The following is a 12,635-nucleotide window of genomic DNA, read 5'->3' as shown; positions in this document are numbered from 1 at the left end:
GTTCTCTATAATTAAAATACTTTTCATTCATTCTCTAACTATATCTTGTGATTATGTGATCACTTGAGAGACACTTTAAAACGTTTTCTCAAATTGACTTGGTTTGCTGTAAGCTGAGAACATTTCCCTTCATGAATGGGTTCTATCTTTTCCCACTTATCTTACTGCCCAGAGCGATATTAAGTCTTGAGGTTTGACAAATGGAAACCCTGAGAGCAGCAGAGAACTGTGACAACACACACAACCCACACACACAACCCACACACACAACCCACACACACATACACACACATACACACACCTGTGTTCGAGGTGAAAGCCGTTTTTGGTCTTCTCAGAGCTCCTGGAGGAAGAAATTCATTCGGCCTCTGGAGGAGGATCACTTCAGTCTTGTCATCCAAAATGCTGGACCTGACACAGATGAACATGGCCAAAGGTAATCACATCAAAGCAAACCCAATCAAAAAAGTAGAGGGTCCATTGCATTTCATTAAAGTTCACTGAGCTAAAAGAAAAAACTTACAGATCAGCCATTTCACTTTCATCTGCCTGAGGGAAGAAGTTCTGTCCATCTGTGAGGATGTGTTTGATCAGATCCTCATCTGTGAGTGAACAGCAACAGTTTGGATTGAAGGGCTCTTTCACACAGATAGTTAAAAAATTTAACTTAAAGCTATACAGTACAAAATGAACTAAACAAAAACACAGACAGGGTTTCACTCGTAGCCTAGTTTGAGGTAACTTCTCATTTAGGACTACGTAGACACACTACTAACAATGACACAGCTTTAGTTACAAGCTAGTTTCGATGTAGAGTTCAGTGTCAACTTTGGACCCAAACTTAAGACAGAACTTAAACACAGCCGGTGCGAGAGGCCACTGATTTGTTCAACTGTTTGTAAGTGTTCCTGCTTTGTTTACCTGAGGAGGTGAAATATTTGTTGCGTTCTCCGGTCCCCTCCTCGTCGTCAGGGTTGAAGGCCATGTCCACACCAAGGTGCCTACTCCCCTGACCCCTCTTAAGCCTGGGCATTCCTGCCCCATGCCCCGCCCCTCCCACCACGGATCCGTCACTCAACCACTCTGGCCAATCCCTGTCCTCCATCTCCTCCTCTGCCATAGCCCAGCTCTCCACACTGAAAAGCAAAGCCAGAGCAGATTAGAGTTTCTTCTCTGTGTCTCCTAAAAAATGATCTAGTTTCTCATGGAACAACACTGATGTTGTAACAACAAAAGCCTCCAAGGCAATTATGGCTTTTGAATTTATTGTTGTGTTGTGACAAGAGAGGAATCACAGAGACGCCAGAAAAGAAAAGCTTTTGATCGTCGGAGCCTCTAAATTAGAAACCATTTCCATCTTTTTCTTTTAATGCTCCTTGTTCTCATATATTCTCTTATCCTCAATAAGTCAGACTGCAGGCTATAACGGATCCCTTGGCATTAAATTCCAATTAAATAAAGTCTTGCATTATGCAAATGTAGCGTCATGGCAGCAGAGAAACTCACCTTTTAGTTGATGGAGTGGGAAAATCCAGATTGGTTTCCTCTGAGTTGGTCTGAGAAGCAGAAAGAGAGAGAGAGAGAGCGAGAGAGACGAAGAGAAAGGGACAATAATGATTGGAAAAGGAAAAAGTTTGCTTGTCTGCAGGGTTTGACTTTTTTCTCCTAAAACAATCACTTGGATACAAAAACATTGTATTTCTGGAACCATGACCTGAGCCAGAACTGCATCAGCTATGATTACATTTGACATCCCAGTCATTTCCCATTAGCCTCTACCTCGCCATTGAAGAAGAGGAAGGAACTTCCATTCATGGAGTTTTCCAGGAAGTCATCGATCTCCACAGACTCCTGGTCTGATTGTGGCTGCACCTGCTCAACAGTCACGCACTGAAATTCACATACACACACCAACGCACATTCAGACACACAAGAGAAATATTCAGCTTCATGTCTGACCTGTGAGAGACACTAAACAATGTGCTAAAGTGACGGGTAGGTTACTGTTTACCTTACTGCGGCTCATTCTAAAGACTGTGAAGACGAGCAGGTAGAGAGGATACACTATCAAACAGGTCACCACACCTGCTGCCACCGTCTCGCCGTTCAGTGAAGACAACCTCGACACGGCCTGAGAGCTGCAGCATTCACATTTGGAAATAAACGAGAGGATAGAAACAGGATAAAAAACAATCTAAGAAGCTACATTCAGGCACTTTATGTTTTTTTACTCATTAAAGTTGTTGTGTAATCTCCTGGTCACAAGCAGCACCTGCAACAATCAGGACTCCGATAATGACAACAGAGATATTAAATCTCAGACAGGAAGCCAACAAGTTCATATTATTGTCATTGTTTTTTTTTTTTGCCAATCTTAAACCCATCCATAAATGCATCAATCATCAGGTGCTCTGTGGCCTCCTGGTTCCAGCTGGACTATCAGGCTCTGTATAACAACAGGAGCATCAAATGGAGACTGTAAGGGGCCCTCTTTGTAAATTTGCTTGGAAAAAAACTGCCTTTTCTGTTCAAGGGACCAACATGTATTTTTTAAAGGACTCAGTCATGTAGTCATGTGTGACCTTGAGCTGCCTGTTTTTCAAAGTATGATATTTTATATCCTATATTGTCACAGTTGTTTATCTGTTAGAGTTTTTGTTTGTATCTTTCTTGTGTATTTGTGGTTAATTTGTATGTTTTTTTTTAAGGCTCTTCACGGGACATGATAAGTCTCGCTAGTATCTAAGACGTAGTCTGTTTTGCGGAGCGTCAAACCATCTTCCTCCATGATGATTTCATGAAATTCCACCACGTGCAGTTTCTGTGCAGCTGTGTAGCTCAACTGTATGTTGTACCATCTGTTTTCCCCATGTGCAGGTTACAAACCTAGTATGGTAGTTGAGCTCTCAACCTACAGTAACTTTGATTGTTTTGAAGTACTGACCTTCAGCTCGTGACCATTCTGACTAGAGTCCTGACACCCACATTCGCTGGTCGCTGATTTTCATTTATTTGGGAGTCTTTAAAATCAAACCAGCACTCCAAAATGTATATTTTCTTAACCGCATACCACTGTTTGAATGTTTAAGACCATATGAAGGAGAGAAGCTGTTAAAAAGTGGAGCTGCCAGCCTGATCCATGTTGCTATGTATCCTGGCAAGCTTTGCGTAAAGAAGTGGACACTTTCAATACACAAGGAATGGGGGATGAATTTTCATGGCAGGTATACAGCGGGTGATGGTGGCAGCTGCACTTAAGGTCATGACGGGGCATGTCGCAGTAATTTATTCTAGATTTTTTTTCCACTGCATCAGATATAAAATAAATTAAAGGTGGGTGTCATACACCAGATTGTACTGTAGCTTTGGCTATAAATGCTGTGGAGTGTGGCAACGTGTCCCTATACAATAAGAATAAAATAAATGAACTCTGTACCTGTATCTCTTGTCCACAACGATGCTGTACCACAGCGTGTTGGCGAATATGAAGAGCTGCAGCAACACAGCACAGCAGGTGGCTCTCTGCAGGCGGGTGAAGGGGCTGCGGGGAGGTCTCTCCCACAGAGACAGCCACATGTGACTCTCACACAGCGCCCTCTGCAGCTCACAGCGCAGGAGGCGGGGCATCTCAAGAAGCAAAGCCTCCTCTGAGGGACACAGAAAGTAACAGGGCTGAATAAACAGGTGTAAACCCTCAGTGTGTTCCTATTCCTCGTCATTTGGTTGAAGTTCTTTACCAGAGGCCTCCAACTCAATCTCCACCCGTCCGTCAGTTTTCTCATTATCCACCGACAGCCACTCCTCAACCAGGAAGTAGTAGCTGCTTCCTGTCTGCAAGTCTTTGATCAAAACATACTGGAGCATCCAGGCTGGGGACAGACCTGATGACGTGGAGAGGCATGTGGTTACCAAAACTTTCTTCAAATATCAGCTAGTTAAACTCTTTGTGATTACAGATTTTGGTTGTGTGTGCACATGTTTATAAGTACCCTTGTTGTCGTGCCAGATTCGTATTTTCCAGACACTGCCCAGGTTAGTATCTGTGGCGATATGAAAGATGTCGAGAGCATTGCGTGTGAAAGCTCCTCTGCTGTCGAGGTGTCGGTGTCCGCTGCGGCTCTCGCGCCCGTACAAACTGATTCCCACGTGAGCCGTGGTGCCTGAAGGGACAGAGAGAGGCTCATTCTGTCAACCGCATTCACACATTCTTTTTGTTTCTCCTTTTAAAAATACGTGTTGTTTGAGATGGTATCTGTATTTGAGGAACAGTAGTTTTTACTGTCTAAAAAATCAGGCACTCCATGGAGCTTCAAGTAAAAACTACGCTAGTTTTTAGCTCTCCTGACGACTCTCCTAATACTCACCAGCCCCTCGGCTCCAGCCGGTCTTCACCTGGACCTCATACTTAAAGAGTCCTTCTCCCCCACAGAGTGGAACCACAGCAGCTCGCCGTAGATCCAGCTGATCCAACTTGTGCAAGATGGCTGCTGCCACCACATAACTCAGTAAACCCAACACGCACACTAACAGGACGACCAGGCTGGGTGGACCGTAGCGTTCCTAATGGAGAGAATAGACAGTGGTTTCAGAGTGTTTGTGTTTGAGAGTGGACATAAAAAGTTTTTTTTTTGTGATACTTACCGGCACTTTAAAGCTGACAGCGTTGGCTGGGACGAAGAGGCCTGCAGCAAAGGCTGTGAGGTGTCTGGTGCGACAAACAGCCCTGCTGGCATTGGTTTCCGCAAGAGGCACCATGCCGTCTGTCCGCCACTGCTTCTCACTCTCACTGAAGTACTGACACAGAGAGGCAAACACACCGACCTCCAGGTGAACACCCACCGGGTGGGAGCTGGGGCTGCAGGTCGTGCTCACGTTGATGAAGTAGTCCAGAGTGGTGTCGTACGACCTGTGTGAGACAGAAAAGAGCCTCAGTCACTTCTACAAGCAAAAGTGTAGGATCATGTGTGCTGATGGCCTAGCGGTTAGGTCGCACCCAAGGTTATAGTCCTCCAAGTTCAGCCTACGGCTTCTTTCTTGCATACCATTTACCATCCTCTCTCCCAATTTTCTACTCCATCCAATGTCCTATCCAAATAAAAGCAGCCCCCCCCCCATACACACACACACACACACACATACAAATAAAGATGTTTCATTCACATTACAACAGCAGTGGATGAAGGGCTCTTACTCAGGCGACAGGAAGAAGGTGTATTTCCTGTGGTCCAGCTCCTGCCCCCTGGTCATACTGAGGGAGATCTGTTTTCTGTCTGTGCAGTTGAATTCGTTGGGTCTGTCATGTGAGTGAAGGTAGGCTGTGATGTACGGCTCCTCTTCTGCTTTTTCCTTCTCACTGACACCTGGGGAAAGAGAGGAAAAAAGAATGAGAAGACTAAAACAGTGCCAAGGCAAACACAAGTTCTTTATGTAGAATCGCTCATCAGATGAGCCTCCTCCTTGTTGTCCTGCAAGTTATGCTGTAATAAAAATGGCTTCCTCAGACATTTTTTAACAAAGTCTTTAAGCTCAACCACCCCCAGTGAATGCATCACGTGTGTTACACATGAGAGCCTCACCGTGCAAAGAGGTGAAGTTGAGCTGCACAAACACCCCCGCCTGCCTGTTGGTGTTTCCCGCGCTGATCTTGACTATCACAGAGTCACAGTGGCTGATGTTCACAGCTCCAGCTGTGGGGACCCCTCCAGTACCAGCACCCTCAGGACCTGCCTCCGCTGCACTGTACCCGTTGTTAATTGCAACGGTGATTGCGAGACTGTCGTCCAGTCCGGAGATGGGAATCTGCGTTCCGTTTTCAGTGCGGAACTCCATGGAGGCCACCTCTGTGGAGACGGTGTAATTTTCCACGTAGTTAAAGGGGAAAGGGTTGGACTCCACCTGATGAGAAAAAGCAAGAAGAAGAAATGGAGAGAATTAGATTTCATGATGAGAGGGTCGAACGGATAAAGGCTGAAAGACTTTTAAACACAAGGAAGACCACTTTAGAGAGGCACTTTATGTGAGTGTTTGCTGTTCAAGATTTTGGCACCTGCAGCTTTCATGTTGCCAAAGTCTTTAACAGCAATCTAAGAAGACACTTGAGGGGAGATGTTTTTCCCCACTAAGAGCTTGACATCATTTTGGGCTCTTTCCAGTGTTACCTGAAAAAGTAGTTGCATGATGCTGTTTCCTGCTGCAGCTTTGCCAAGACAACTGTTGAAAGCTCGGGGGATGGAGAACCGCTGGCACTCTGGAAAAACAGGAGAGGAGGAGGAGATTTAAATTTGATATGAACTCATGTTTTCCCATGTGTTTTTTACAGTCCTATTAATAATGTTCAACTTCTTACACATTTCAAGGTAAAGATACCACGTGCATCCTAACTTCAGCTCATAAGGCACTAATTAGAATAGCACACCTGGACTGTTGTTGCCATGGTAGCAGAGCAGGCTCTGAGGGTCTGCCAGTTTCCCCGTGGCAGCGATCTCAGCTCCCCTCAGCACTAGCGGCTCCTCGTTGAGGACCCGAGCGTGCATGAGGATCAACATGAGGACAGAGGACAGGCTGAAGGCCTTGGCCGCCACTCTTAAGGGGTGTGGCTCCAGTGAGGAAGGGGAGGGGTCTAACAGGGGGCCTCCTTGATCCTCGCTGATTGTAGAAAAAGTGGAGGTGAAGTGGGGCGAGGTGGAGTCCATATAGGGGGGCTGGAAGTAAGACTGGGATGCAGACTGGCTGACCTGATGGATCAGATCACCTGGAGGTGGAGAGGTAGAAGACATTATTATGACCAAAGAAAAAAAAGGAGAAAATGTTACAGCTGCACAGATTCTTTTGTTGCAGTTATATTTCTTAATAAATATTGAACTGAACCAGTGTTGGTGATATCTCCAGATTTCAAACATGTTTAGTTTAGGGACACAATCCTCTCCTCTACACTAAGTTATGTTTAGAGGTTTTTAAGATAATATTGTGAGTCAGCCAGTCCCTGATGGATCTAGTAATTGGATGATCTAGTAAATATGGCTGAAAACAAAACAGAAAAGCCTCAGTGGTTGAATGATTCGTTTCTTTAACAAGCAGCATAAACATACTCAAGTTAAGCACCAGGAGCACTTAAACTGCAGATTTATTTTTAGCTGCCATGTACCTTTTTTCTTTTGCTCTGCGTCAGCACACCTGAAACATACCCGTAGTTCCTCCCGTTTATCGCAGCTTTTTGTTTTCTCTTATGGCCGTTACTACGGTGAGTGAAAGGCACTACAACAGGAGTGGGACAAAATATCTGCACTACTTTATATTGTCATCCTGAATAGAGTGATACAATTATCACACCGCTGGTCCCAGATCTCAATTTTTAAATTAAAAAAAGCTCAAAACAGATATCCAGGCCAATTTGTCTCACAGTGTCACTACTTGATAACTCCTCAGGCTGTTGCTTATGATATGAATGAGGGTAACATGACAGGAAGTTTATTTTCGTGCGTAGCTTTTTCTGCCTTTGTTTTGGAGCTAGGACAGGGGATAGAGTCGGAAATAAGGGAGAGGGAGCGGGGAAGGAGCCACAGGCCGGATCCAAACCCGGGCCCGCCCACATGGAGGACTAAATCCTCTGCACATCGGGCTCGCGCACCAACCACTAGGCTACCGGCTCCCCAAAAAGACGTTAATTGGCCCAAGAAAGAAGTTGAGAGCAGGATAAAGAAGAAGACAGCAAGTTAATGCTGGAAAGTGGTGAAAGAAGTTCAGAGATAAAGCATATAAAGAGTCGACACTGACACAAAATTGCAGTGAATAAATAGTCTTACAAACATCAATCATTGCAGAATCGCTGCATGGTGTATCATATCATATGGTATTGCATAGTATTGTATCTTCTCTTAACATAACATATTACATATCTTATCAAATCTTTTTGTACCATATTGTGTAGTTTGATCGATTGATTTTATTATTGTGTCATGTATAAACAATATGCCCAGCCCAAAAGAGGCTAACAAGGCACCGTTATTAATACACAGAGACCAAAGAGCTAAAGTAGACACTTAATAAAAATAATACTAACAAAATAAAACATCCTGATGTTTCTTCCAGGCTTTAGAGACTGAAGTGGCCAGCTTATAAATATTGAAATGAAAACAACAAGTCATCATCATCAGTACCGTATTGTAGCGTAGCATATCGTACTGTATCATATCATGACTGATCCTCTGCTCCCCGCCCCTACTGTTTGGAAAGATGGAATCAGTCACAGACTTTTAGGGTGACAGAGAACATGCTTTCTTACCCATGATGTTGAGGATGTTGTCAGCTATCTCAGTAGGAGTGACGGTGCCTTGCTTGGTGTCAGTTTGCAGAATCTCCAGCATGGACTCCAGCTTGCTCAGTGTGCTGTTCTGACACTCCTCACAGATGAACTCCCGACTCACCGCCTGAAGAACACACACAAACACACACACAGACGGCTGATCAATATTTGGTTTTCCTGACAGTTTCCGTCTGTTCTACCTGTCTTTTCTTTTCCACGACTACCCGTTGTTCCTTTGTTTTCTTTTTATTGTTCCCCCCTTTCCAACCTGGCCCCGCTCTCTCTCTGCTCACCGTGCACTGTGCTAAAGCAGCCGAGGTTTGTTGGATGTCACTGACGGTGGTCAGGTCCAGGGCGGTCAGAGCTCTGGTGATGTTGCTTCGGACTCTGACCCGGTCACTGCGCTCGTCTCGTGACACGCGCACAGACTTCCTGGTCTGCTCATACTGGAATAATAGAAATATATCATTCAAAGTGTGCTTCTCATAACTTGATAAATGATTGGAATAATAACTGTTCATCTCTGATGCTTGGTTGGCCTCTCCTACCTCATTTAGAACTGTAATAAAAGCCAATGATAACTCTCGGACCCTCTGGGAGTCTCCCTGCTCCAACAGCTTTTTGAGTGTCGTGTCTGTCAGCTCCGACAGCCAGTGAGGAAGGCTGTTGTATTCAGGGGGCGGATCTGGTAGCACAACCTCAATGGACCTGTAAACAAACAGAAAACAAACAAACAAAAAAAAAGCACTGAACCTGGATCTCAAAAGAACAGACCGTGAACCAAATAATGAAGTGAAAATGTTGTTACTTGTTGAGTGCAAGGCTGGCAGCGCCCTGGTGGTCCTCCACTGTGATGGAGACGGCTAAACGGTTTCGTGCTGAGCTGAAGCCTGGGGGCAGGAAGACAGAGTGCTCGGGGCTGCTGCCTTTGTACACACAGAAGTCCTCGCAGTAGTCTTCTCTGCAGCGCGTCACCAGCAGACTGTAGAGCAAAGGAGTCTCTGAGACCCCAAGATCACTGTAACCTGGAGGCAAAGGAGAAAAATAGAAACAAATAAGAGAAGAAAAAGCTATGATATTGGTAACATGTAACGGAGTAATGAAGGTGGAAATCTACTGATGATATTTTAGAATATCTAGAACTGGAAACCAAAGGAAAGATGAGAGTAAAGAAGATATACTTTGAATCAGATGTGTGATAAAAGAGGTTTTTTCTTCGCACCTGAACAGTTGAAGTGTACCCTGTCCAACAGCGTGCGTATCCTCAAGCCTTCTACTTCTGCGTCCCCGTACTCCATCCCTGTTTCCCCTCCCCCTCTCAGGTGACACTCTCCACCAGACGGGGGCATGTTGTGGTGCAGAGTGATGGAGGCGGCGCCTTCACCGTCCAGAGTGCCGTCGGTCACGTGCAGGGTGAAGATGTAGGAGTTCTCGTGCTGCAGGACACCCTGGCGCAGCACTAGGTTCATGCCGTCACTTCCTGTGGTGGTGGAGGAGGAGTCCAGGACCAGAGTCTCGTTCTTCGGCGTCATGGCGCTCCAACGCTGAGAGACAGAGGGAGAAATCAAATGTGGCCTAAAAGCAAGCAACACAGGGTCATACCTGGGAAAAGGCAATAATAAAGTGAATAAGCTTCAATTTGTTAGCTTAAAAGCTTTCATTACAGGTAGGAACGGCTTCATGTTTCTTTTATAATAGTAGCTTGATGTATTTCTTAATATTTGGTTTAATACAGACTCAACCCTGGGAGCCAGCATAGATAGGTAGTGCCGATTAGAAACCTGAATGAGCCAATATTCAGGTTATAACTGCACTAGCATTATAACCTGCCATTGGTAGCAGGTCATTAAAATAGTAGTGAATAGGCAATGAAAGGCATGTGGCAGACAAAATGTTCTGGAACAGTTAAAAGATTTTGATGAACATTTAATCGTGAGAGTAGTTTCAATCAAAAATTTGTCCCCTCGAGGTAGAGTGCCCATCACCCGGGTAACTGAACAATTACTGTTCAGTGACCGCCTTGACAAAGAGAGTTGTATTTGTGTGTGTGTGTGTGTGTGTGTGTGTGTGTGTGTGTGTGTGTGTGTGTGTGTGTGTGTGTGTGTGTGTGTGTGTGTGTGTGTGTTTACCCCACGATGAAAGCCCTGGCAGTTGGTGCAGGTTCCTCTGAGGTAGACGTAGGAGTTCTTACTGACCTCGTAGATGGACTGAGCCTTACAGGACACACACTCCAGATACACCATGGGGATATGACCACTCTGCACCAGCACCTGTCACACAGAGCCACACAAACACATTAACACACACAAATCCTCTTCATTTTTAGCAGTTAAGGCTTTCACACACATGCTCTCAGGATCCTGCATCTGGTAACTCACAGTATGCGTCACGCTATGACTCATTGACTACATTAAAACTCAACAAAGGCCAAATCGAGGCCAACACTTTTAAAATGACATCTTACAGCGTGTTTCATGAACACTTTGTTCTCTTCTGCTTTCTTGCGGATTGCTATGCTTCACTAATTACAGAGAAAATGTCTATTCTGGAATCAGGGGCCGACCCAAAGCTTTCAGAGCTTCTTCCACTAATAGGGTACCAAAAGGGGGAATGGCAAATCACTTCTAATATGCTTAACATCTCGATTTCTATGTAAGAAAAGATCGCTAAGTTACATAATACCATCTAATAGCATGAAGTATAGGCTGTCATTTGTTCTAATGAAAGTCTTAATTGTTTTTTGGTAAATCAAATAAAGCGCAAGAGAAGCAGCCGATTAGTAACCAACATCTTAAGTACCTCAGATGTTCACTTACAGTCTGTGTGGTTGACTCTGGTGCCATGCCGTCTTTAATGATGGTCAGCCTGAAAGTGTATTCAACACCCGCCTCCAACTCGGAGCCAGAGATTCCCAGAACTGGACCGCTGGAGCCCAGGCCGAAATTAAGAGTGGAGCAGTGCTCAGGACCCTGCAGGTAAAAAAAACGGCCACAGCACTGTCAGTGTTTTGATTCTATCCTAAAGGTGTTCTGTTACCAGTATAAATACCAGTATGGAGGGGTGGAAGAGTTCAAGAAAATGATACACAAGTGCAGTTTAAGGAAAATACTGGTCGACTTGAAGTACTGAATACTGAGTTCTTCTATAACTGATGGGGGTAGAGAGTGGGGTTGAAAAGTAAATTATCTGTACAACAGGAATATTCAAGGTTATTTAATTAAAGGATCCATCAGTGTTATCTAATCCCATTCTTACACATTCATGCACCGCCAGGAGCAACTTGGTGTCAAATGTCTTGCACAAGGGCACATCGGACATGTGGCTGCAGGAGCAGGGGATAGAACCCTCGACCGGCCGAGTCTACCACTGAGCCACAGCCAATGTGGTTCATGACTCTGGCTATGATCCTCAGCATTTAAACAGATATAAAGCTACTCAATTACAATAACTAAGTAAATGTAATTCAGTACTTTTCCAGCCCTTTCATTACCTACCTCACTTACTGCCTACCATTACCAACAAGCCCCCAAAAAATCAAATGGTTTACATACCAATTGACAATAACAAACAACAGTTAAGTTTAAGTAGATAGTGTAATGTTTGGCAAGCTAACAAATCCTGTTTTCTACTTATAACTACTATGAATATATTTTTAAATCCCACTAACATCCCAGGGTACTCGGTGTCAGACAGTCTTACTGCAGGTCTAAAAATCACAATGGGTACTGTGAAGGAAAACATGCACACGTATTGGAACATTTCTTTTTATCTCCCTACAAGAAGTTGTGTGAGGTTGCTTGTTTTTATTTTCTGCTTCTAAACTCTTGAAAACTTTCTAGATGTTTACAGAAAACTGACATCCTTCTACAAGTCTTCATCAACTTAAAACTTTCACAACGTGCAGACATTTAATCGTGTCAGCCGTGCTTTAAAACCAATTAAATGTCTGCTAGAGGTGTATTTCTATCCAAGGTGAGAACAGTGTAGGACATCTATTTAACTGTTTCTGCCACTCCATCTTTTCATCCTCGCATCTTTGGACAAAAGTTCAATACTGTGTCACTCTTGGTCGATCATTCTTCAGGCAGTTTTTCTTTCTATGTTGCATTATGGGGATTTACTAAAGGGCAGTGAGTAAAACATTCAAATACTTGGCTAAGTACATTTCATTAAAGAAAAATATGCTGATAAATGTCTGTCAACCGCAGTTTTTCCATAATGAAGACAAAATAGGTCATTGATAATAAAAACTGTGATGACACATAGGCTTAGTTTTCAATAACGAGACAATACGGGTCTAAAATGTTGGTGCCGTTCTGTCGGAGATTCAAAG

At 44.2% G+C, this 12,635-nt stretch overlaps 1 protein-coding gene across 1 annotated transcript in view; it reads right to left on the bottom strand.

Annotated features, from left to right (window-relative positions):
- The window catches only part of pkd1a (polycystic kidney disease 1a), a 76,079-nt gene that overhangs the window by 15,797 nt on the left and 47,647 nt on the right, over positions 1-12,635 (bottom strand). Inside the window, exons 24-45 of the mRNA XM_065952880.1 lie at positions 11,119-11,271; positions 10,432-10,572; positions 9,525-9,846; positions 9,111-9,327; positions 8,851-9,010; positions 8,596-8,748; positions 8,282-8,426; positions 6,416-6,751; positions 6,159-6,247; positions 5,577-5,895; positions 5,192-5,360; positions 4,642-4,906; positions 4,365-4,560; positions 3,990-4,160; positions 3,738-3,881; positions 3,437-3,647; positions 2,012-2,138; positions 1,780-1,890; positions 1,507-1,556; positions 922-1,136; positions 524-602; positions 302-411 (exon numbers count right to left, since the gene is read on the bottom strand). Coding sequence (XP_065808952.1) covers positions 302-411; positions 524-602; positions 922-1,136; positions 1,507-1,556; positions 1,780-1,890; positions 2,012-2,138; positions 3,437-3,647; positions 3,738-3,881; positions 3,990-4,160; positions 4,365-4,560; positions 4,642-4,906; positions 5,192-5,360; positions 5,577-5,895; positions 6,159-6,247; positions 6,416-6,751; positions 8,282-8,426; positions 8,596-8,748; positions 8,851-9,010; positions 9,111-9,327; positions 9,525-9,846; positions 10,432-10,572; positions 11,119-11,271 — 3,883 coding nt within the window. The remainder of the gene's footprint in view (positions 1-301; positions 412-523; positions 603-921; positions 1,137-1,506; positions 1,557-1,779; positions 1,891-2,011; positions 2,139-3,436; positions 3,648-3,737; positions 3,882-3,989; positions 4,161-4,364; positions 4,561-4,641; positions 4,907-5,191; positions 5,361-5,576; positions 5,896-6,158; positions 6,248-6,415; positions 6,752-8,281; positions 8,427-8,595; positions 8,749-8,850; positions 9,011-9,110; positions 9,328-9,524; positions 9,847-10,431; positions 10,573-11,118; positions 11,272-12,635) is intronic.

Source organism: Labrus bergylta, chromosome 1 (genome assembly GCF_963930695.1).
Source record: "Labrus bergylta chromosome 1, fLabBer1.1, whole genome shotgun sequence".
NCBI classification, from domain to species: Eukaryota; Metazoa; Chordata; class Actinopteri; order Labriformes; family Labridae; genus Labrus; species Labrus bergylta.
Note: the sequence above shows the minus strand (reverse complement) of the source record. Positions and strands in the feature narration are given on the sequence as shown.